Source organism: Accipiter gentilis, chromosome 21 (assembly GCF_929443795.1).
Source record: "Accipiter gentilis chromosome 21, bAccGen1.1, whole genome shotgun sequence".
Taxonomy (NCBI): domain Eukaryota; kingdom Metazoa; phylum Chordata; class Aves; order Accipitriformes; family Accipitridae; genus Astur; species Astur gentilis.
Genome location: NC_064900.1, coordinates 8,573,048 through 8,597,437, shown reverse-complemented (window position 1 = coordinate 8,597,437; position 24,390 = coordinate 8,573,048). Strand labels below are relative to the sequence as shown.

The window sequence follows — 24,390 nt, the reverse complement described above, 5'->3', positions numbered from 1 at the left end:
CCATCCCCCTCCCCCCCCCCGGCCCCGGGGCACCCGCACCCGCGGCCGCCGCTGGGGACGGCGGGGCTGCATTACACCGCCGCTCCGCCAGGTGGCGGGGCCGAGCCGGGCGGCGCGGCGCGGCGCGGCGGACGGAAGTGCTTGCGCGACCCGTACCCTCCCGGCGTGCCCCGGGTGTCCGGTGACCCCTTCCCTCCCCTCCCGCGGGCGGCGGTGTGAGCGCGTCATGGCCGCCTCGAAGCCCGTGGAGGCGGCGGGAGGCGGCGGCGGCGGCACCGGCGGCACGGGATTGTCCCGCTGGCAGCTGGCGTTGGTGCTGGGGGCGCCGATTTTGCTGGGCGCCGGCGCGCTCTACCTGTGGGGGCGGCGGGCGGCTCGCCGAGGCGGCAAGGGGGCGAGCGAACGGAAGACCCCCGAGGGGCGGGCGAGCCCCGGGCCCTGCGGCGGTGGCGGCGGCGGCGGCGGCGGCGGGCAGCCCGATGGGCCCGGGCACGAGGAGATGGTGAGCGCGCGCCGGCGGCGGTTGGCGCGGACCCCTCCCCGCCGCTGGCTGTGAGGGGAGGGCTTGGGGGGGACGGGGACGGGACGGGACGGACGGACACACGGGGGACTCATCTCCGCCGCCCCCGCCGAGGCGTGGGGTGTCGGGGCCCGAGCTCGTGGGGTTCGGGCCGCGGGGGTGGGTGTTCAGCCACCGGCGGGGCCGCCTGCAGCGCGGCGCGGGGGGGATGGCCGGGCAGGCCGCTGGCCCGGTCCGAGGATCGGTTGTCCAAGCGCCCGTCCCGTGTGAGGGGATGCAGCCGCTGCGGCCGGCTGGCCGCCGGCGAGGCGAGGCGTAAACCAGCTGCGAGGTCGGCCCGTGGAACCGCGGAGCGCTGGAAGCCGGGCGTTCGCGGCTTTTTCCTCGCCCTGCTGCGGCCGGTAGTGCTTTGTTCAGAGTGCGTGTGTGTGTGTGTGTTCAGTCCCGGTAGTGGTGCTTGGAAGAGTACGTTACTGAATGCGTCCTGTCGTGAAGGACGCCTTAACCGGGTGAGTACGGATCTGACAACGTGCTGCTGTCGGGTGAAGGTACTTCTTCTGCTTCCGAGGTGTAGAATAGCCGTGAGTAAGTCATTTCCCGGAATAGTATTTTGAAAAGGAAGTCTGTGAGCTGTCGTGTGTTAGTCTGAGATGCTGGGTACAGCAGAGTGGAAAGAAAAAACAATCAAAATCTATCTAAAATGAAATATTTTCAATGAAAAGACAAAAGCCATACAGTTCAAGCGACTGAGGCTTCAAGTAGAGTTTGCCTAAATAGATATGCTTTCAAAACTTACATTTATCCTGTTGTATACTACCATTCTGAGAATTTTCAGATAAAACGGTCTGTACAAAAATTGAAGGACAACATGGAAGATCAGAGTCCAGATCAGATCCATGATTCTCTTGTATACCCGTATGTGGAAAAATGCCTCTGAGATGCACTTTCTGCACATCTGCAGTCACAGATGTACCGTGACGGTCACGTTGTATTACTGAGGTGAGGTTACAATTGACAAGCATGTTTAAAGTGGTGGATTTGGCAAACTGATTGGCTTTGATAAGGAAATTCCATTAAGATACTCCTGCATTTTCTTCTCCCATTCTTGTGTACCACCTGAAATGCTCTGAACTGTCAGACCACAGTTTAAGACATTTTCCTGTCTGAAATGATCACGAGAGAAAGAAATCAGCTTCTGGAGATTGAAAAAGGTCAGTTTTAACCTTGATCATTTCAGTGATGATCAGTTTTACACGAGTGGGCGGGCAGTGGCAGGAGCACATGGGAGTGGTGAGGAGTGTGGCAGCTTCCATAGCTAGTGAATCATAGGTATCCTCAGGCATTCCTGGAAGTGTAGTGAGCTGCAAAACCTAAGCTGGACCTGGAGGCAGTTACTTGAATGCAGCGACTTGTTCCTTGATGGGCAACAGTACTGAGCAAGTAGCCTACAGAGGACAAATTCAGACTTTGTTTACTGTGGTAACTTTGGCTTGTGGCTGCAAACAGCATCTGACATATTTATGGCAATGTGCTTGCTATGTGTGAGCTCTGGTTTGCAGGCTACTTGTGACCTTTGTGTAGCAGCAGTGACTTTGCTGTTAGTATGTTATCTCTGGGTTTCTTCATTGTATTTCTGAATTGCTGTATATACTATCAAGTGGTTTGTCGTCATTCTGTAGTTGTGCTTTAAGCAAGCACTTAAAACATGTAGAACACTTATACAGCACTTGATTTAAAATATTGTGTGTCTAGCTCTTTCAGATTGCTCCACTAATTAAATTACTGGAAGTATCTGTGCATCTAAGAATAAGTATATGGTTGAGTGGTGTGATCCAGAGTTCCTTCAAGAGTGTCACTGCTTATACTGTAAAGTAATGAGACATATTACTTAGAAAAGGTGTGGAAGAGGGTATCAGATTTGCCTGATTACACGAGATAATTGTCTAGCTGGTCAAAATATGGCTGCAGCAGGAAAATTAATGCGGCTGCAGGTTCCCTTGACTACTTTATGTGTGTGGGGAGGATTGCCTTCCTGTTCCTCATATTCAAAGTGGTGATGCCATGTAGATTTTATGTTTCCACACATTTTATTAGTTACAGATATTATTGATAAGACCCTTGATTGAAAATACAGCCATTGCAGATGCTTTACTTGTTAACTACCCGTATTGTATTGGTCTGCCTTTCTAATGTGGTGGGGTATTCTTTTAAACTCGGTCGGGTTTCACATACAAATCTGTACGGTGAATAAGAGCCGGTAATTCATTTCACAGTCTAAACACAAGAGGGAAGTCTTTCAGAAAACACATAGGTCAATAACGAATGTGCTACGAACAGCTCTATGTGTGTGTTTGTGGAGTAACTATTCTTTTACTCATAAATGTAGCTTAGGAGTCAGACTTCTTTGTGCATTTCATTAAATCAGCTTTTGTATCCATTTGATGCTCTGTTTACTGTTTCTGAAGACACGACCTTGAATTTTTTTTGTTTGTTCTTTGAAAATAATGTAGGGTCTTTATTCAGACTTCTTACTACTTTGCATGCAGTTCAAGCTTTTCTTTTACCTGCTGCAGAGGTGTCACATCTTTTCCCCAGGCTGTGTCTGCACGAGAGGATTCTCCTGACATAGATGCACTGGCCAAGTGTGTGAACTGTGACTGACGTTGAGTTGGCAGAAGCCCTTAGCATAGGTGCTATATCGGGAAAAGCTGAACTACTTTTGAGATTCCTTCCCCTGTAAGCACAGCTCCTCAACAGTACAGTAAACTGGTATTATTGGACCAGTTAAGTGCCCATGATAAAACTGCATCTATGGATAACTCAAAGGTCAAGAAGTTGAATTGCGTCTGTTAATTACAGAAGTTGTCATTGTTTCTTATAATTTAGATGGAATGTGTTTTAATTGCTCAGTAAGAGCAGTTGCTTTTTTATGTGCTCTCTTAGTTTGTAGTGAATGTTGCATAACTTAAACATGTTGGAGAAGTAAACTGCGTTGCATTTTTGCATTAATTGATTAATGTTGATTCATGTTTTTTACCTATTCCGTGATAACTTCTTAGCAAACTTATACCCTCCTTGTCTGACAGGAGCAAGCACTGGTTAATCAGTGAGGTACTGTTTTGGTTCCTTCAGTATTTTTTTCTCCTTAAGTTGAAATCCCTTCCTTTTGCAGGTATGTGATAGTCCAAATCTCACCCCTTAACTCTTTCAGCAAGTTCCTAGGCTAACCCTGTGTTTTCAGTATGTGAGTGAGCATCGAGCAGAGATTCTTGAATTGTTTAGTCAGCCGTGTGGCATTGTGTATTGCAGACAAAGCCGTTTGGGTCCACAGCAGTTCGCTGTCTTTGCACATTTTCCTCCGAGTTGGATATAGTCCTTGAGTGCCGTGGTGGGTGAATGTGACCACGCTCCTTGGCTTGTGTGGTGCCACATACCAGGATTAACAGCCAACTTGTATGGCTTCTTTCCAGTACCTATTTTAACAGCAATTGCTGAATGTTGCCTGTCTCACTGCTCTGACACTAGATCAGTATATGAACGAATTAAACCCCTTTGTCTAGATATACTTATGTTGATACTTATTCTGAACTGATCTAAGCGAAGTATGTAAAAAGTAATTTCTGTTGTACTGTGCACCTGTTGCCTAATAAATCTCACTATCAACCTACTGCAGGTCTTCTATGTTTCATGCCAGCTGTATTGGACAGGTGTGGAAAACTCTTAAACGTGTATAATAGCAATAGAACAATTGCTGGTAGGCGTGAATGGCAAACTTATTTAAAAGGAAGGTGCACTGATGGAGAATGTTGACAAATTGTACTGTAAACTTGAGCTTAATTATATCTAACTATAATACATCTTTGCTTGTGCTCTGAATTTACATCTTGAGCTCCTGTGGATGTACTTTTTCTCATAGTGGTTTTAGTGCTAAGGAGAATCTTAAAACCATTTATACTCGGTTAATGGCTTTCAGTATAGGTCTGAGATAAGACTCGAGATGAACGTTAGTCAAAAAAAAAAAAAAAGGTATTCAGTAACAGCAGGTATTTAGAAAGCAACACCTTTTTTTGATAGCTGGTCTTGTCAAGAGGGTCTTCTCACTTGGAGAAGAAAAAAGAGGTCTAGACCAGGGTTTTTGTTGTTGTTTTGGGTTTGTTTGGGGTTTTTTGCAAGTTGATGGATTAAGATGGCTGAAACAGTAGTCCCCGTCCATGTCATCTGTCAGACAAGGGCTCATGCAAATCCTTTTCAACCAAAAGAAAACGCTGAAACTCGCTGCTCATGCTTCTGTTCTGAATCACTGTCATCACTGGCTGGCAGCAAATTTCTTGTTCTGCTTTATAAAACAATCTCCCTCAAATACATCAAGTTCTGAACTGCTAGTTTAACCATATTGGCATTAACTGGGAGTTACTAAACTTTATTATTCTTGCAGCTGGCAGTCTGTTGCTGTTAAGTTGCTGTTGTTTGCATGCAGTTTCTGAACGTTTTGTGAGGAAAGCACATTTGCTGAGGTTAAATTAACAGTTAAGAAATTTTTGTCAGTGCTGTCTAGTCTTTAGACACTTAGCAAACTTCTTGTTTAGTTACCTAGATAACTGGGTGCTTCTCAAATACACAAGTGCCCTTTGGCTTAACCTCTGTTTTAAGACTTGTTAGCGAAGAGTTGCTGAAAGCGGTCGTAAGTACTGAGATGTTATTTTTTTATGTAACTGCAGATAACTTCTGAGCTATTTGCTTATACTACCTTGGCAGATAATTGATTCTGAACTTCCATTCATTTTATTGAGCTGGTTTGCTTGTTGCACAGATTCTTTGACCGAAGATGACAAACTGTGAGAGCTTTTCTTGCTATATATGGACCTTCGTCTTAGGGACAAAAAATGTCCAGTGCATCACATAGAATGACAATGCATCAGGTGAGGAGAAGCAGTGAAATTGGAAAATAATGTCTAGAATTATTACATTTGCAAGAAAATGGAAGGTGTGAGGTTTTTTGATTATTTGTGCTTCAGGTACATGAAGTTTGCTTGCATAATTAGTTTCTTATTTGTGTATATCTTCAGTGTGGCAATTGAGAAGGACTGGAGGGCTGAGAAGCGGCAGCTTACAAATTTTGTCAGAGTTAAATGTAAGGCTTGAAAAACTCTTTAAAAAGCTGATCTTATGTTAAGAATTTTCATATTGTTATTTGTGCTAATAACAAAAGGTATTGACATGAGTTCTTTAATATCTTTTTTTAAAAAAACCAACCACCCCTCCCTGACAACAGCAAAAAAACCCCAACAACAAGCAACAAAAACATACCAAAGCAAAAGAAAAGACTCATGAGATTTAGCTTTTTGGTGTATTTGACTTCATCAGGTTATACTGCAGTTAGTTAAGTTGAATATGTAACTTCAACAGAAATTATTAAGCTTTTTTGAAAAAAGAATGGTTATGAATATTCTTAAAAATTTCACAAAATTAAAATAAAAGCTGTATTTTTGTTTTTGTTTGTTTTGTTTGATAAGTTGATCAGTTGTATACCAAAGTTGTAAATTAATCCACTATTTGCTGCTATGTTTTCTATGGTAAAAGAGTTTCATGATTGCGAAGAAAATAAATCTCATCAGGATCATTATTTAAAAAAAGAGTTGAGTTTAAAATTCAGCCTTGTGTTTTATCAGCATTTGGGCTTCAAGACATAGATACAACATTTTGTTATTTTTAATGCACGATTTCTATACAATCTGTGTTGGATACATTTTTCATGGGTATGAGATGCTAAGTGACTGTATTTTTTCATCTAAGCCCTTATCAGAATGGGCTTATTGATGATACAGAGCTGTATCAGCCTTTGCATTTAAAATGTCAGCCATTCAATTCAATGGTGTATTGCATGTATACCAAGGACTATAGCAGAATAGCGTGACTAAGGTTGCAGAGATAAACCATCTAAGAGCTAGGAGTCTAGTTTAAGGCAGCATAAACAAACAAAAAAGTTGATTTCTTTCTTGCCATGGGCATTACCGCTGACTTTATTACATGAGAGCATGTTGTGCTCTAACTCCTGACTCCCTGCCCCCAAATTTTTTGCATCATGCAATGCGTGGGGCAGAGAGCAACCATGGATTATCATCTATTTGGTGATTAATTTCTGTATAGTTGGTTGTGTGGTCTGTGGTCCTACTACTATTATTGAAAGCTTACTCTGATAACAGAGCTGCTAATTTTAAGGGGTTTTCCTGTGGCATCATGCCTGTACTCTTTAAAGTTTTTGGTCCCTGTTGCATGCAGTTAGGCTTGTCTGAAGACTTCATGCTTCCCAAGAACCAACAGAGCACCAGTGACAGCCCCAGAACTACAGATTTGCTTCCAGTTACAATTCCTGTCCCACACCTGACACTGGAGCAGCCCTTGCATTTGGATATTATCCAGTAGTCCTTATCTGTAGCGTGTGTCTATGCAGGGACTGCAGTGCAGGGCTGTCAAAGCGCATAGGATGGAGCAGATGGACTGGTCAGCCTGAGGCACATATTGGGATAATAGATCCCTGGACTAAAGGAATTGGCAGTGATCATAAAGTAGTAATCTAGTTGTAGTGTAGGTTTAATCTCTGCAGTTTTAAGTAATTTTCGTACTGGGAACGCATGTATGAATGTTACAACATGGCCCACATCTTGTGGTTTTCTTTTTGGTACCAAGGAAGTTGGAACAGCACTGAATTTTGTAGATTATTTCACAAAAACATTTCTAATGTGGTTTGCTGTAGAAATGCAGAAGGAAAAATTCAAGCTGACTTTCATGCATTTGTCTGCTGCATATGCATAACCCTTTCCTTAGCTAAAAGAGAAGCATTGTTGTATTGGGAGCTAAATTTAGTACATACTTGAAGTAAATGTAACCTTTTCAGATTGGGTTAAGTTTTAAAGAAACAACTTACCAAATACACAGTTAACTTGGCTCTCAGTAAAAATATTCACACTCTAGTTCTGGTTTGTGTAGCCATAGAGTTACACGCAGTGTACGAAAAGGGGTGAAGTTAATAATCTGTTATCAATTTGTATTTAAATAATTAAAATAAAAAATCTAAAAGCCATGCAGATTATCTTGTTCTGTGAACAATGGAGATGGTGCAGATTGATTTCCTATAAGCCCTGTGATTGGTGACCTGTGAGAGAAGAGCTTTTCTGGCAGTAGGGATATTTAAGAAATTCCCTGCCTTATATGGTTTCATTTGTAAGTCTCTCCCCAGGAGAGTGCCTGTAGGATACTTTCATTCTATTTGGATGCCCGTTTTTATGTAGGAGCTAAGACTGGTACCCATTATCTGATTCTCTCATGCCATGATTGGAAACCCAGCCTTAAAAGAGGAGTTGTACAGCAACTGCTGGATTCCCTTCAGGTTTTCAGTTTTAAAAACCATTTAGATGCTAAAAATGATCAAACTGGCCTGAAATGAGCAGACATTAAGGGAAACAGGCTGATGTTTGCAAAGATATTTTCAAGTTTTTCTTACAGCAATCTGGGTGTAGTTTGGCGCTGGTGGACGATGAGGGGGGAGAGGAGGCAGAAGTATGGTCAAAGAGCAGCATTGACAATTGCCAGCAAATCCTAGATGATCTTTTCAGTGCATGTGAATCAACAGGTGACATGTAGTGAATCCTGCAGCTATTGTTTAGGGCATTACTCCCTGCCCCCCCGACCCCCCCCCCAGTTTGTACTCTTTGCCGCCTCAGAGATGTTGGTAGGATGGCATGTGTGCTCATACCTCTGTTCGTTTTGGTCTGGCAGGTTAGCCTGAACTGCCCCAAAATGTTGATCCTTGAAGCTAGGCTGTGAAAGAGGACCAGAAATCCAGAAGATGAATGTTAGGATCTTTTGCAGCTCTGTTTTTTGCAGCTCTATTTTTTGCACCTCTGTGTTTTGCATCTGATTCCTTATAAACCACAACATTTGATAACTGATCTGTAAATCTAGGGGTTACAGGTAGTGATGTTGGTTTCTACAGAAATGCAGATGATCAACAGGTGATGCAGAAAGTAAAGATCCCTTTTGCAGGGTCACGGCCCAGTTAGCAAAGTTTTCCATCCTCTGTTAAGAATGACAGACCATGATGGTCCAGCATTTGGTATTAGCGTTTGGATGAAGCAGGTTCTGTGAAGCTGTCGAGGAGTTAGCTGTAAAGCTAACTAATTCATCTAGTGTATGGAAGGCAAACCAGCTTTGTTTTCCCTACAGGTTTTATTCATCTTGCTCAGTAGGTCTTTCCACAAAGTGTTTTCCATACTTAATTCATAGTCTGCTGAGTCAGCTCTGGTCTTACAGGCAGGAAACTTTTCCTATTTGCATTGCTCTGAGGGCTTTGTTGTCTTCACATATTTAGGCTTTGGAGAAATAACTTATCTCACTGGTTTTTGTGATCACCAGTCACATAAGATTAAAACCTGTTTAGCCTTCCAAAGGGAAATCACTGCATTGTTTCATACCATTGTAGTGAATCTTTTCAAAAGTTTGTCTCCTATCTGATATACTTGCAAAAGAAAATCTGTTGTGTTTTTCCAGGAAATGGAAGGAGTGAGATTTTCAGAAGTCTAGGATAGATTTTACCACTCAGACCCATTTTGTATCTTTGAAGATCAGCCCTTAAGTGCATAACTTGCGTGCAGTGATGCTTTTGTTATTTGAACTGACCTGTCACTTTCTTTTTCAGAGCCCTCTTGATAGAGCCCAAGCAGCCAAGAACAAAGGAAACAAATATTTCAAAGCAGGAAAATATGAGCAAGCTATTCAGTGTTATACTGAGGCTATCAGCCTGTGCCCTCCTGAGAAAAACCTTGATCTTTCTACCTTCTATCAAAATAGAGCAGCTGCCTATGAACAACTGGTAAGAAATGAAAGATAATTATATGTTTATTCTTAAAAGTTCCATTGTAAATTGTGCATTTTGTCACTTTTGTCCACTGAAAGATCCCAGGTGGTGATAATCTGCCTTCACAACAAGATGCCGTTGCTTGCAGCTGTTTTTCACTAGCTCGCCGTACTTTTCCACATACAAATAAAATTATTTTCTGTTAACTATTCCCAGTCTATCTTATGTAGTTCTCCTGTGTCCCTTTCTTGTAAGACAAGGTTTTAATTTCTTATCCTCTGGAACAATTTTCTTGTATATAAGTTAATTTTGCTTCTCTCTACTAGAGTGTTTCTTTAACTGTTAGGTGAAAGGCCAAATATTTTGGAAGGGTCTTACTTCAAAATTAAACAAAAAAGGCACAGAAATCCTACTAAAGCCCAAGACCTGAATTTTGCACATGTGGAAGTAACATTTACTTGATAGCTGTGTATACTTGATAGTAGTTATAGAAGTCAACAAGTGTTGTTTATTATGGTATCAATAGATTTGCTTATGAGGTCAGGTTGGTGAGCTATATAAAGGAGTGGAAAAATAGGCTTTGTACAGTCTAAAGTATCAAGTGAGAGACTGTGTGATTAGAGAAATCAAGTCTTGATAGTTAGAGGAGCTATAAAACAGTTCTTGTCTAATCCAGTACTACTTAGAATGCTAATTCATGCCATAATGAATCCCAGATATATGTGGTTCCTCTTTTGGTTGTTAGAAAAGCCTGTTTTGATAACCAGTTTTGCAGATAAATGGATTTTTAGTTCTTAATATCCTTGACCAGCTCTACTTCTACATATTAATTTATCATCCCTTTGTAGTAACATAGTGTAGTAAATTGAAATAAATTTAAAAAAAAAAGTGTTTTAGCACTTTGTTAAACTTGTTTGTTGGTTTTCATTATGTTTTCATCTTTTTTCTTCTATTTGTTTTGTACCAGTCTTTCAGTCCCAATGTTACCTCCTGCAAGCATCTTCGCATCAACTCATTATCTTCTCCCATATGCTTTGTACAACTGTCTGGTTTCGTTTTTCTGTAGGAATTCCTTTTCTGTTTTGTGACTCTTCTGGTGCAGGTGACTTCCAGTGGTGCCTGGCAGTTTCTTACTGAGAAACTTGCAGAAATAGAAGCAAGCAGGTAGAACCAGAGCCCTGGGAACTGCAGCTACTGTTAGGTGGGCATGACCCTGGAGTTGGTAGTGGAAAGCTAATACAATGCAGCTGAGTAGGGCCTCTCTCACTGTGTTGTTTTCTACCCACAGCAAAAATGGACAGAAGTGGCACAAGACTGCACAAAGGCTGTTGAGCTTAATCCTAAATATGTAAAAGCTCTCTTCAGACGTGCAAAGGCTCATGAGAAGCTAGACAATAAGAAGGAATGTTTAGAAGGTGAGTGTTTCTTGATGTGTATACTTAAAAGTGGAGTTAGCTCAGGCACTTTGGAGGTGGTAACTTCTGGGATTGTTTTGTTTTTACTTTTGTAACTACAGTAATACAGAATTATTTATTTAAAACCATTCATAGCTACTGTAAATACATTTTCTTCTCTTGTAAGAAAAAACCCTTTCCCATTTTTCAGTCTGTCATCTGCTTACATCTGAAATAGCTGCTGAGAAATTGATGTTATTGTAGCCACTCAAGGTATTCTTTTTTCCAGGGAACTCCCTATGTTTTAGAATAGAATTCATCTAACATGTTGAGTGGATAACCCAGACAACAGTTGTTCCACTTCCATACAGTAAACAAACTTTCTTCTCTGTTTGTTTTGGAGAAAACAGCTTCAGTAGTATTTTGTTCTGGTGTATTACTGTTATGAAAATTGGAACAGATTTAACCTTTTTTTTTTTTAATATTGACACTACGTATTTGGCAGAAGCTACTGTGTCAAATCCTTCCAAATACTATTCCTAACAGAATACATTTTAAACCATCAGGAAGATGTGACTGAGAAGCCATGAAAGTTAAGGAGAACTGCAGGTCATGTGTGTTGTCTGAGGGCACTTCTGAACTAAGGGACACTGCTTGAAAGGACCCATTTAAATTTCATCCAGTGAAATCATTCCTAAGGCTAAAAGGCAAATGAAATTTTCATCTGTGCTCATTATCAAAGAATGCAGCAAACAAGGCAGTGCTCTGACTGGCAAATCTAATTGTTAAATTAAATTAGTTTCATTATGTGTAACAGCTAAGAATTAGGTCTGCTAAATTAGAAGATAAATAAGATGTGGAAATTTTATTTATCTGCTGGTAGAATGCTTTTCTGCCCTATAAGACCATAGTAATTAGAAAAGGACTACTTAGGTCATTTAGTGTAGTCCTTTGCAATCACTAATTGACTAACAGCTGCACTTCCAGAGTGCTGTAATAAAATCTAAACCTTATGTAGTTGTGATAAACTGACAGATGATAGAAGTCCCAAGAAAGATCAAGTGTCCCTGCTATAGTAGGATAGCTTTTAAATGTAACTCCTTTTTAATGTTAGTGGCAATAATGTTTGTAGCAATTATTTTCAACCTTGATTTGTGTTTGGTGTTTAGCTTGCAGTTTTTTCAGACCTGAAAATTACTTTCTTTTTCTGAACCACACTCCACACTGGTACTAATACAGTACTGCTTTTACCTGCCAATCATCTATGGCCAGTAGAATCCGAGGAAGTAGGGTGTGTCCATGTAGTGGAGGAAATAAAAACCAAACAAACCCCAAACCCACCACCACCACCAGCAAAAACCCCCTCCAGTGATCCCTGGCAGTATAATTTGGGAAGATGTTGCCGCTTCACCTGAGTCCGGGCACTAGTTTATGGCTGCCTGCTTTGGGCAAGCTGTCTGCTAAGGTTGTATAGCACAGTATTGCCGCACATTCTCTTTCACGCTTTTTTTCTGGGTGTAGCGTGTTTTCCCAGGGACACCGATGTGCTTCTTGACCATGCCAGAGTTGTGGGGAGTTTCTGTATAAATGATGGCATAATAGTACCTATAGCAGTGTAGAATTACAGAAACTGTACTAAAACTCCAGGGTAAGACACTTGCTTTTCAAGTGTATTCAAACAATACGCTGTTTGAATTTCAAGTCCAAGCTCTGTTCATCTTCACTGATGTTTAAGTGAAAATTAAACAGGAAAAATCAGTGGTAGTATTGCATTAACTAGAGGATCCAGAGAAGTAATGTTAATGTACCATAAGAGCGCTTTTCGCACTGCAAAGCTTGCAAACCCATTTGGGCAGCAATGGGTTAACATTTGCAGAGGCTTCTATGTGTGAAAGAAAGTGATGCGATAGGGCTAGTGACTTAAATAGGCCAGCAAGGTATTTCTCTTAAACTTGCTCCATTCCAAAGTCATGGAGGTGAGCAGAAAAATGTGATACATAATATGGGAAGATTTCTGAAACTGGGGAAGAAGTGAGATTTGATGGTACTGAATGTGAATTTTAAAAGTAGAAAATTAGGACCAGTCCCAGAAGAGAAGCTGTGTTAGCACTTTTAATGTGAACATAATATGAACATAATTACTGTCCTCAAAGTTTCAAATGGTGAAAGCCCCTGCTGGAGGTATGCATTTTCACTGTTCATCTAAGTGTGTTTGTCTCTAGATAAAAACATGAAGATAAAAATAAATGTAATTTCCTTCATTCACTGTCATGAGGTCCTTTTATCACAAGGAGATCATTTTGGATACAAATTTGCATCTTGGAAAACATGGTAAATACAGCAGACTGGAAACAGAGTCTTTTACCCTCAAACAGGACGTGTATTAGTTTGGCAGTGACTTACTGTGACAGTGGCACTTTTTAGTGTACTCTAGTGACTATCAGAATTTGTTTTTAATCTCACTTTTGTATGTTGTTTCCTAGATGTCACTGCAGTCTGCATTTTAGAAGCTTTCCAAAACCAGCAAAGTATGTTATTAGCTGATAAAGTTCTTAAACTCCTTGGAAAGGAAAAGGCCAAAGAGAAATACAAGGTAGGACTTGTGATATTGCTGACAAATTCTGATTTCACCTGACTGGTTGTCAAAATGTTAATTGTGGGCATTCTGTCAATTGTTGTAAGCAAGTCACTGTCTTCATCTGCTGAAGTGTAAGAATCTACATGAACTGTTTTGTACAAAGCTGCTATTGTACTGATGTATTCCTTTGGGACCTGTCCAAAGTTTTTGAAACCTCAGTAGGGAAGAGAGGTCTATTTCTAACAATTGTTGCCCTTTAATAATAAAATCTGTTATGAATTCAGGAGACACGCTAAATTGGTGTGCTGCCTTACATGGGACTTTTCTGGACTTTCAACATAATGGAAACAGGTTATGTTGGAACAGCAGTAGCCAAATGTTCAGTTGCACATCAGTTGGTTGAGTTGGGTATGTGTGTTGAGATAGGAAGGTATATAAATAATAATTGAAAATGTGTAAAAATGGTGGTTCCATATGTAATGAATAGCTTAAAATGAGAGTAATGATGATTGAGGACTTTTTCCCCCAGGTTATTCTTGGTTTTATAAATAGAAATTTCATGTAGGAAAGATTTAAGTTAACAGCAGAATTCCTATGTTTTAGAAAGTGTCAAAATAATACTGTTTTAAGGTTGTTTTTTGAAAAAAAAAATATTAGGAAAAGCAAAAAAGCATAGCTTAAAATATGCAGCGTGAAGTCACATCTTTTTATTAATGGTCAGACTTCCTGATTCGGTCTCGAAAAATATACCTTCATCTCCTAACTACCACAGATTACTTGTGACGTTCAGTCGCAGGCTATTTCTGTTCCATTTCTGTAAATAGGTGCTCATACTTGTACTTTTCTATTTTGGCACCTGGATGTCTTTGCATTGATGTTTGGAAGCTGCAGAAAAGAGAACTGTGGAAGTATAGGGGTAGCCAGGAGCAGTCATTTTAAGTGGCTGTAGGTTACAAAACAGTTGGGACAGATATTAAAACATTCTCACTTGTTACTAAAACATTCTTGCTTGGTTTTGATGATGGTAGTTGAAGTACTGAAATCCATGTTCGTTTTGAGATGCTGAATTTCTTTCCTATAAGAAGCTCATATAAATGTGTGGTGTCAAGGTAACAAAAAACGAATTGTGCTATTAGGGTGGTGGTGGCAGCATCATAAAATAGGTGTGCTTCAAATGGGCAGTATTGTGATAGAACTTAATAGAGAAATTCAGAAGAGTGCATTCAGACTTTTCTTGCAGGAGAGATTGAATTGTAACTCTTGTGTGCAGTGTTCATTTTGAGCAAGAAATATTTTTTTGGCTGTAGAAAGGATTTTGTACCTGAGACGTGTTACTTCTGGGACTTCAAGTAAAATGTGTGGTATCTGGGCCAAGCTCCACGTAGAATTAGGATATTGCCTCATTAGTCTTCATTGTAACAATAGACATCAGCTTCTCTTGGATGAGTTGGAGAAAAGGGCAAATTGCCATTCATAATCTACTTGAATTGAGGCTCATGCTTAAACTGCCAGCTTGCATTTTTCGCCGTATTTATATGCACACATACTGCTTTAGTACATCTACCCAATGTCTTATGATATCCTAAAAATCCTCATTTCTAGCCACAAGTGCAGAAAGATACTATCTCCCTCCTCTCTTGAATATCTTCACTTTATTTCTACCGGTGGTGGGTATTGTGTTGTGATCTGAAGCTTAAATAATCCCTAAACTGTCAAATAAAAAATATCAGACTATCAAATGAGATAGTGGAAAGTCATACATTGGTTCTTTCGTGAATTAATTTTTTTTTATAATCACATTTGTTTATCCACTTCCATATTTACCATCTGATCTTACCATCTAATGACTTGAAATTACATTTCTCTGTTTCAGAATCGTGAGCCTTTGATGCCCTCACCACAGTTCATTAAATCCTACTTCAGTTCTTTCACAGATGATATAATCTCCCAACCTTTGCTTAAGGGTGAGAAATCAGATGAAGATAAAGATAAGGAGGGAGAGGCTTCTGAAGTAAAAGAAAAGTGAGTGTACAGCACAGTTGGGAATTGTTCGGTATTAGAATTAAGTTCTCAGTGATTTTGACGTTCTGCTCAGTGTAACTTGCTGTTGTTTTTATAGTACTTGGCATGGGAAATCCTGTGGTAATAAACTGAGCCTGTGAAATGAGATCAGTATTAAAAATGAAACTTTTATGAAAGCTGACTGGCTAGTTCCAAACTGTAGGTGGCTTTGATCCACTGAACAGAGGAAGGACAATGAGATTTGGAATATATGCTGAATATTTCCTACAGTATCATAGTAAATCTTAGGAGATGGGAGGACTGGAGAGTGCTGAATGATGCTTCTAGAGAAGGGAATGTTTTATACTGAAGGAGAGTTTCAAGGAAGAGATCAAGTTAGTCTTTGGATTGGAAGGGAGAAGACAAGCTAGGAAAAGGGTCTTTGTTAATGAAGACTATGAATTTACAGCAACCGAGGCCGAAAGGGTGTTTTATCTTTCTGGAATCAGATTGCACATAAATGAGAGGCTTGTTCTGACAAAGAAAAGCTTGAGCTTTTTCTTTTTTTGAGTGAAGCTTGAGTACCACGTGAACGGTGCTTTAACTTACTACGCTGCTTTCCAGTTTATTTTTGGAAGATATCGCTGCTGTCAGTATGGAAACCATTGCAAACGCCTTTAGGAATTTTATTTTTTTTTTAGGTAAGATAGAATGTCCTGATCTACAGGCAGATTCACTGAATCCAGGACACTTAGCTGAGGACAAGGCAGTGCTTACTGTAATTTTTGCTGTGAAATCCTTTCTTCCACATATAAACTGCACATTGCTAGGTTTAATATTTCACTTTGCTGACCTGGAATTCCATCCCACCCCTCTTGTTTTAAGGCAGAGATTACTGCTGTCCTTAATGTGAAAAAAATTTCAAGTGACAAAGGAAGCTCAAGTTGAAGAGCTTTAAAACATTTTTCTTCTTTATTTCCAATGTGATTTGGCCATCCTTTGTCTAAATTGTTTTCAGTCTGCGATGGCTTTGTCTAGGAGTATTTGTAACTTTACTTATTATGCTGGTGGTGTAACTGAGTATAGCAAAAGTTAGTATTTGTATGATTTAATGAAAAATCTGAATTGAAATTGCAATGTTCAGTGAATGCATGTGTGTATATACAACTGTTCTTACATCATTTACAGCTCTGGCTACTTGAGAGCAAAACAATATATGGAAGAAGAGAACTATGACAAAATTATCAGTGAAAGCACAAAAGAAATTGAAGCAAAGGGAAAATACATGGCAGAAGCTTTGCTTCTGCGAGCTACTTTCTACTTACTTATTGGCAATGCAAATGCTGCCAAACCAGACCTAGATCAGGTCATCAGCATGGAAGATGCAAATGTGAAGGTAAGAATCTGTCACAGCTGGGTTTGTAGTTTGGGTTGAGAAAACATAGAAGTTAGTGATAAACTTGCAGCATAGTTTAAGAAGTTGTTTTTCCAAGTTTCCAGATACTTCAATGGGAGTGTTCTGTTTTATTTACTGTTTTGTCCTTTTATTTCTGACAAATTGCTTTTTCAATGGCTTGCTGATTTTTGTGATAGCTGTGCTGAGCAGTACAAACTGAAGAACAGAGGAAGTTGAATGAATTGGAACTTTATCCAGTTGGAAAAATCAGTTCATAGATAAGAGAAAAACGTTATTTGTACTTGCATATTGAACTGCTTCATAAAATGTTGATGTATTTGTAAACACAGGGAACCTGTCTTATAAAGAATTTTGGGGTGGGAATAAAAATCCACTGAGATGAAAACATAGGCTGACATATTTGAAATTAAGCAAGGGAGTTGATTCATTTAGAGTCAATATGAAATTTATTCCTGCTTACAATGAATGAAATTTGTCAGTGGGAGAAACCAGTCAAATGAAAAAATTACTGTTATTGTAAACAAAGCCTTAAATCTGGAGGAATGTTGAAGTGGCTAATGCTTCTTTTGAACTTTTTTTACAGCTCCGAGCTAATGCTCTGATCAAACGAGGAAGTATGTATATGCAGCAGCAGCAACCTGTGCTGTCCACTCAAGACTTTAACATGGCCGCTGATATCGATCCTCAGAATGCAGATGTTTACCACCATCGAGGACAAGTAAGAAACATTAGAGATTTTGTCCCAATACTTGAATATTTCAATATATACTAAAAGAAAAATCAAGATCAGTACATCATTGGAGGCACTTGCTACTGTTTGTGGCAGAAAACCAGCAACTCCTAATTTGGAACTGTTGCAGAATACACACACAGTCTAATTTGCCGGTTCAGGTCAGTCAGAAGCAGTTTATTTCTGTAGCTATAGGAAAGAACACAGAGCGACAGAGGTTCAACCCTCAATCAATATACGAGCTCTGACTTAAAAGTACTAGGGCTTATATACATTTACAGCAGATATAAACTGCTCTGTGAAGGGACCTGATACAGCAGAGCAGCATCTGCAGAGAAGGAAGCTTTGTTACAGGGGATGTAACGTGTGTTCCTGATAACTCAGCATCTGCGGCACTGCGGCCTAGACTTGCATCTGTTCAGCTCGTCCCTCTCTGGCTTGTGATGCTGCTGAGTCCTTGACTAATTTCTAGACCTAGAGAGGCCTGCTTCCACAGAACTGTAATATAAAAGGGGCTGGAAGAAAAAAGGAAACACTACCATATGCAGATATGCTAAGTCGTATTCGTAAGGAAGACTTCCACGTATCAAGTGCCTGTCTCCATGAATTCGTTAGATCTCTTTAGTGCTCAGAAGTAAGAATGGTGTTAAGTGTTGATTGAAGGTGATGAAAGTTTTCTGCAGATTGAAAGTTAGTGTTTTACAGTAACTTCACAGTAAAGAGAACAATGAAGTGAGCTCCACTCTTGTGGAGGAATGAGAATGTCAAAAAAAAAAAAAAAAAAAAAAAAAGTTGAAATGCAAGCTGGGAAAGCCAAAATGTCTCGACATCCAAATAGTCCACAGGCACTAACTACAGCGAGGCAAAGCAACTTGAGAAAATACGGCATAGTTTTGGAGACTGGACATAATGCTAAAGCAGTAATGGCAACAGTCTAAAATGCAAGTATTCCCAATCCCTACACATGGACATTGCCTTTTTGTGTATGAAGCCAAATTTTCACTGGTGGCTTTGTTATTTTATGGCAGTGATTTTTAGTCGTGGGTTTTGAAGGTTTCTAGGCAGTTCTAACACTGAACTGGAGACGATATGAGTAACTGACGCTAACAGAATTATCACTTAAGTGTCTGAAGCACAGATTAAATACAGAAATAGGATTTTCTTTCATTCTGGCTAGCTGAAAATCCTGCTTGACCAAATTGAAGAGGCTGTGGAAGACTTTGATGAATGTATCCGATTGCGACCCGATTCTGCCTTGGCTCAAGCACAGAAATGTTTTGCTCTGGTAGGTAACATCCTGGTGTTTATCTGGGTGCTCTTTCTTTTTAAAGAGTTCTGGAAAACATATTGTGTTTCTCTGTTGTATTCCAATTTAATGGAAAAGTAGGGCAACAAACATCTCAATATCTTTTAATAATAAGGTAAAGAAATAATAACAGTTTCTTCAGTTGGAGTAAAGGTTTGCTGCTTTCATTTTGAAGTGTTCATTGTTCAAACAGTAGGTCATCTTTTCTGTTTTGTAGTAGAGGAACCCAAATCTTCACTCTAATTGTATCATGTAAAATTGATATAAATAAAGATTTAATGTTATGGAAAATGGTCATCTTCAAGAAATTGGAAACAAACTATGTCAAGCTAGTACAATGCCTATGCATGCAGGAATCTTCTGAGGACAGCTTTGCATGGTGCGAACAAGGAGTAATTCTAGGCTTGGAATTTCTAGGCTTTTGAAATAGAGGAAGGCTGTTGGCAACTATCAGGCATAATGGCTTCCTTCTTTCACCCTCTCTCCTCTCCAAGTCCACTCTACCAGAGACTTGAACAGGTGGTATGTTCCTAAAACCAGATTTGGTAGGATGTACTGGCACATCACCTTTTGGAACTTGTAATTGTTATGATGCATGCATCTCTTGGGAAAATGGGTAGAGGTCTGATAAAACTTTTTTTTTTTTTTTTTTGGCATGTTGTTTCATTTTTTTCTTTCCTTTTTTTTCTTTTTCTTTCTCGAATAGTATCGCCAAGCTTATACAGGAAATAATCCTTTGCCTGTGCAAGTAGCCATGAAAGGCTTTGAAGATGTCATAAAAAAATTTCCAAAGTGTGCCGAAGGCTATGCACTCTATGCTCAGGTACATTTTTTCTCTCTCGTAAAGAAAATGCTGCATTCTCTTTTATCTTGAAAAACATAACGTTTCTTCAAATAATACATGAAGATTTCTGAGAATGAGTTCTAAGGTAACACATGCTGTCTTTAATAAGCTACCTGAATTTATGGGTATGGGTGTTCTGGGGTAGAGAAAGTAGGGGGGGAATTGGTGTAGCAGAATATAAGTGTTGAGAGTCAAGGGTGGTTATTAGGAGACAGAGGTCTGGCGTACATTTCCCCTTGAATTCCTGCATGTGTGTGGCATCTCACTTGATGGATGTCAGGGATTCACTGGATAATGTGGGAGTTAAATGTGTGGAACTAGAGTAACAGTTTTGTTCTGCTACAAATGATATGTACTGGTCAAGCAGAGTTTATTACAGATGTTCAGAGTACACTTGTAACAGACTGTCATTTCTTCTCTAAGAAAACATACTGCTGGTTCTAGTATGAAGCATGAGATGTTCTGATTTTAAGTAGGTAGGCAATATAGATGCATTTCCTTTTGAAAGAAGTATATTTGAAAAAGGAAGAAGTTGAGACTTGCAGGTACAGGCTTTTAGAAGGTTTTTACTTGCAGTACACTTAGCAAGTTGCTTGTGGATCTCCCATTACAGATGGTACTGTGATCAGTAATTCGTGCACTTAAAGCCTAGCAGCTTTCTTCTAAAAAGCCTCAATTTTGAACCTTAACTCTCGTAACGGATGTGCCTGGCCTGCTCTACAATAAGAGAGCTATATCCAATCTCACATCGTCAATATGGTTTTAATTAGAATTAGCCTAGCGCAGAGTGCATGTTTTGGTTGTGTATCGACATATAGGTTTCTCTTTTGATGCAGGCACTAACTGATCAACAGCAGTTTGGCAAGGCTGATGAAATGTATGATAAATGCATTGACCTTGAGCCAGACAATGCCACTACATATGTTCATAAAGGGTAAGTATTGTTTGTGATCCTTTTGGTCAAGGGCAGTTGGCATGTTTAGATCAGTCAGCCTGAATTGAATGTTTGTGTTTAGAAGTTTGGCCAGGAGAAATAACTCTGTGAAAACATTTTAGTGCTGTTAAATGCATTTCTACAGTTTCTCTTGACTAACCTGTAAATAAGTGTCAGGAAAGTTTCATTACTGTTTATTCCTAATTGACTATCTACTTGAAGTATATCTGACTTTTACTTTAGTCCTATCTTAATTTCAGCTTTGTGCTAAAGTTTTCTCTTTCATAAAACAACTTGTAACAAGTCTTCTTGGGAGGAATTTACCTTTCTTTAGAGTCATTAAACAGGTAACATGGCTTATTGAAAGTGGCTTTTAAAAACATGTTTGTGAAAGTCATGAAGTTACTGTCTGCCCTGCATTAGGAATTAAATACTTAGGTGATCAGGGTTTTGGGAAGAGTATGTGAAGTTTGTTCTAAATTTTCTTTCTCTTCTAGTTTACTTCAGCTCCAGTGGAAGCAAGATTTAGACAAAGGGTTAGAACTCATAAGCAAGGCCATTGAAATTGATAACAAATGTGATTTTGCATACGAAACCATGGGAACGATTGAAGTGCAAAGGTAATGTTAAAATGCAGTGTTAAGAGTTCTTAGTTACTTTTGAAATCACAGTAGTCCTTTAGATTTTCTTATAGCTTTTAAGTCATTCTTAAGATCTCCTCCCCAGTGCTGTGCAAGGCCAGCCCTTACCTGAAGTCCCAATTTCTGTTCTCTAACTCTTAGGTAAAGCCTTCCTTTCTCTATGGCATAATTCTGCTTTATGATCTGACAAGTTCCCCTGTTCATCAGTTTCATACTTACTGGACTGCAGATGAGTCTGTGTATGTTTAAATATATCCCTCCTGTATTTAAAGTGACTTCCTTGATCATTGCTAGGCTTCCTGTGTATCTAATGTAGTCCTTAAACATACTTTAGTGGACCATTTGTACTGAGGATCCTGAGCTATACTGTCAAGACTGACAATTTGGTTTTAATTCCAACAGGACTGCAGTTTGCAAGTTCACAGGGTAAAGTGAAAAGACTAATGTAATATTCTGTAACAGTGCATTGTATTACAGTTGTGCAAAAGTTTGGGGTGTAGCTGAGAATATAGTTGAGTCTTTTTTTCTTTTTTTTTACACGTCTAGCCATCAAAAGGACAGACAATTGAACTGTTGCCATGAGAAATTTTGCAAGCATTTCCCATTTAAATAACGTGAGCTCTTGTCTGTGCTACTTTTCCTCTTAAGTATACAAACTCTTTTCAAGGGAGATGACAGTTCATTTAGTTGTCCCAGCATTATCTTTGCAGTAAACTTAGTGTCCCGTGGAGAACATTTTATCCCCCACTACCGCCCATGGGGGCTCTCAAGGGGAAGGCTGTTTAAAGCTGTCCTAGTTGCTTAGGCTTGGTAACAACTTCTCTTGGTTTGCTTATTCATCATCATCGCAAGTTCTCGTGGTGGTTCCTCCTGAAGTCCTTTTAAGCTGTTAGTAGTGGAGAGTGTAAGTCCCGAAGGAAAAAAGGTGCTGTAGAGATGAAAAGATTGCTTTGCCAGTCTTAATTGGACTACATTTTGGTTTATTTCAGAGGTAATCTGGATAAAGCCATTGAAATGTTCAACAAAGCTATCAACCTGGCCAAATCTGAAATGGAGATGGCCCACCTCTACTCACTCTGTGATGCTGCCTATGCCCAGACAGAAGTTGCAAAGAAGTATGGATTGAAACCACCAACACTGTAAAGAAACGAGGAGGAAATGACCTTCTAAAGTAAAGTTGCCCACTTCAGCCAGCCCTAAAGATGCTGTTGCAGACCATGTTGAATGGTGGAACTTAGTTTTTTCCCGTTCGTGGTGTTGTCATTTGCTACATCTATTAAATGTTTAGGTGTTGTGGGAGTGGTTGTTCCAAGGAAGTATGCGGTGTTGCATCTTGTTCCTTCTGCAGCAAAAACCCTAAAGCGTGTTAAGGGACATAAAGCTGCAGGGGAACAAATGGAAGATACTTTGGCCATGCAAATAAAAACTTCACACTGGTTCATTTTGGGTGATTATGTTGTGGGCGATTTTTGCTTTATCAAACAATATTACAGCATGTGGGTTTTTTTCCTGTTGATTTTAAAGGTAATACTAGTCAGTGCTGTAAAATAGGTTTCTTTTTTATATGCAATTAATCCTTGAGGGTTGATTTTAATTTTGCAAAAAGGAAAAAAATTAATTTTCAAACTGTTTAATAATAGAGGGTTTTTTTAAGTCAGTAGATGTGGAGAGAATCCCTGTAAATATATGCAAGCATGCACAATCTTCCCTTAAAGCCCCTCTCACCCTCTGCATAACTTAGAAATAGTCCTGTGGCAGCTATTAGGGAATTAATTTGATAGTCCTTATCCTCACCCCAGAAAGCCCTAGCATACTGTATAGGAGGGCTAGTAAAAAGGTAGGTTGGGGAAGGAGGTCAGGTAAGACTGCTTCAGTGTAGGTTTTAGGGTAAGAAAGGCTGTGTTCCTGTGCAGCAGTCCTTACTTGAATGTCCCAGGAAATTGTTCTGGAGGGTTCAGGGGGACTTTGAAGAACAGAAAGCACTGCTGGGAGTAGAGCTGCCAAGGTAAGGTCATGCTTGCATATAATCTTCGTAATCTCTGATGCTTTTGCTTAAATGTAACAGCTAATAGACAGTCTAAATTCTCTTCAGTCTCTAGAGACTGCTGTGTTCTGATCTGCTCCTTGTAATAGCCCCTTTGCAGGATTAAGCGAGGTAAGTAACAAAGCGTAGGCTAAAACTTCAAATAATGGATTTAGAATCTCTACTGGTTTCCTTGTTCATTAGACCCTGTCTTATCCAAGATTACAAATACTGTAGAAAGGAATCAACTGTTCTGCAAATAGCAGATTGGCAAATTATTAAATACTAGCAAAAACTGTCTTCCTCTAGCTAGGAACTTCACAGAGGTCTCGCTTTTTTGGGGTTGATCTTTTGGTGTGGAAGTCATTTGGTCCATCTGGCCTCTCCCTGGACTGAGGTGGCTGGATAAACCTCATGCAAGTACTTAACTGATGTAGCTTAATTTATGATACACTAATTTAGACTTCTTTCCATCCTGAAATCATAGATTTGCTTGTGCTGAATTGTCTAATGTATTTCATCTTTTAAAGAAATGAACCATGCTGTGGTCAACTGTCTTGTTCTCTAGTTGTGCCACCATATAGCAGCAGCTTGTATTTTCAGCTTGACCTTCCTTTCTCCCAGCAACTACAGTTGAGAATTCAAAAGGTGGAGAGTAGACATAAAGATTTAATAATTCTATTTTAGTTAGCTCAGTAGGTGATCTGAAATAAGTGTTGGTGTGGAATTGAAGGCATTAGAAGGTACTGGCAGCTTCTAAGGGCACTGCACATAACAAGTGTCAAATGTCTTCTGGAACTTCCAATCTGCATCAATTACCTGAGAACAAAAATATGCCAGATTGACTGATGCATCTGTCCTGTTCTCCTGAGGAGTTTTTATTCGCATGGCCTTATTTACATTGGCATTTTCTCCTCTTCACCCCACCTGTACCCCATTCCTTACCCCACCCAATCAATTAAGGGAAAAAAGCATGTGCTGTCAAATACTAGCATTCCAAATCATCACAGACTTTTGCCTGTTCTTGAACTAGTTTGAAACTGCACTGAAAGGATGCATTGTCTGTAATTTTTTTTGTAAATGACGTATCACCTGTAAACGGAAAAAATAAATATTACCTTCAAGTATCTCTCTCTGACATGTATAAG

The 24,390-nt window shown here is 39.8% G+C and overlaps 1 protein-coding gene across 1 annotated transcript; it reads left to right on the top strand.

Moving 5' to 3' along the window:
• Nucleotides 1–191: 191 nt before the first annotated feature.
• TOMM70 (translocase of outer mitochondrial membrane 70) lies at nucleotides 192–24,369 on the top strand. The gene is made up of 12 exons (XM_049824476.1): nucleotides 192–502; nucleotides 9,216–9,389; nucleotides 10,663–10,789; nucleotides 13,252–13,361; nucleotides 15,220–15,368; nucleotides 16,536–16,743; nucleotides 17,348–17,482; nucleotides 18,672–18,779; nucleotides 19,507–19,623; nucleotides 20,481–20,578; nucleotides 21,076–21,198; nucleotides 22,209–24,369. The coding sequence occupies exons 1-12, from the start codon at nucleotides 227–229 to the stop codon at nucleotides 22,360–22,362; spliced, it is 1,779 nt and encodes a 592-aa protein (XP_049680433.1). The 5' UTR covers nucleotides 192–226; the 3' UTR covers nucleotides 22,363–24,369.
• The last annotated feature ends 21 nt before the right edge of the window (nucleotides 24,370–24,390 follow it).

Excerpts from the sequence above, each read along its gene's own strand:
- TOMM70 (XM_049824476.1), top strand. The coding sequence starts at position 227 with ATGGCCGCCTCGAAGCCCGTGGAGGCGGCGGGAGGCGGCGGCGGCGGC. Across the intron at positions 9,390-10,662 it reads CAGCTGCCTATGAACAACTG|CAAAAATGGACAGAAGTGGC; the intron begins GTAAGAAATGAA and ends TTCTACCCACAG. Across the intron at positions 15,369-16,535 it reads GCTTCTGAAGTAAAAGAAAA|CTCTGGCTACTTGAGAGCAA; the intron begins GTGAGTGTACAG and ends CATCATTTACAG.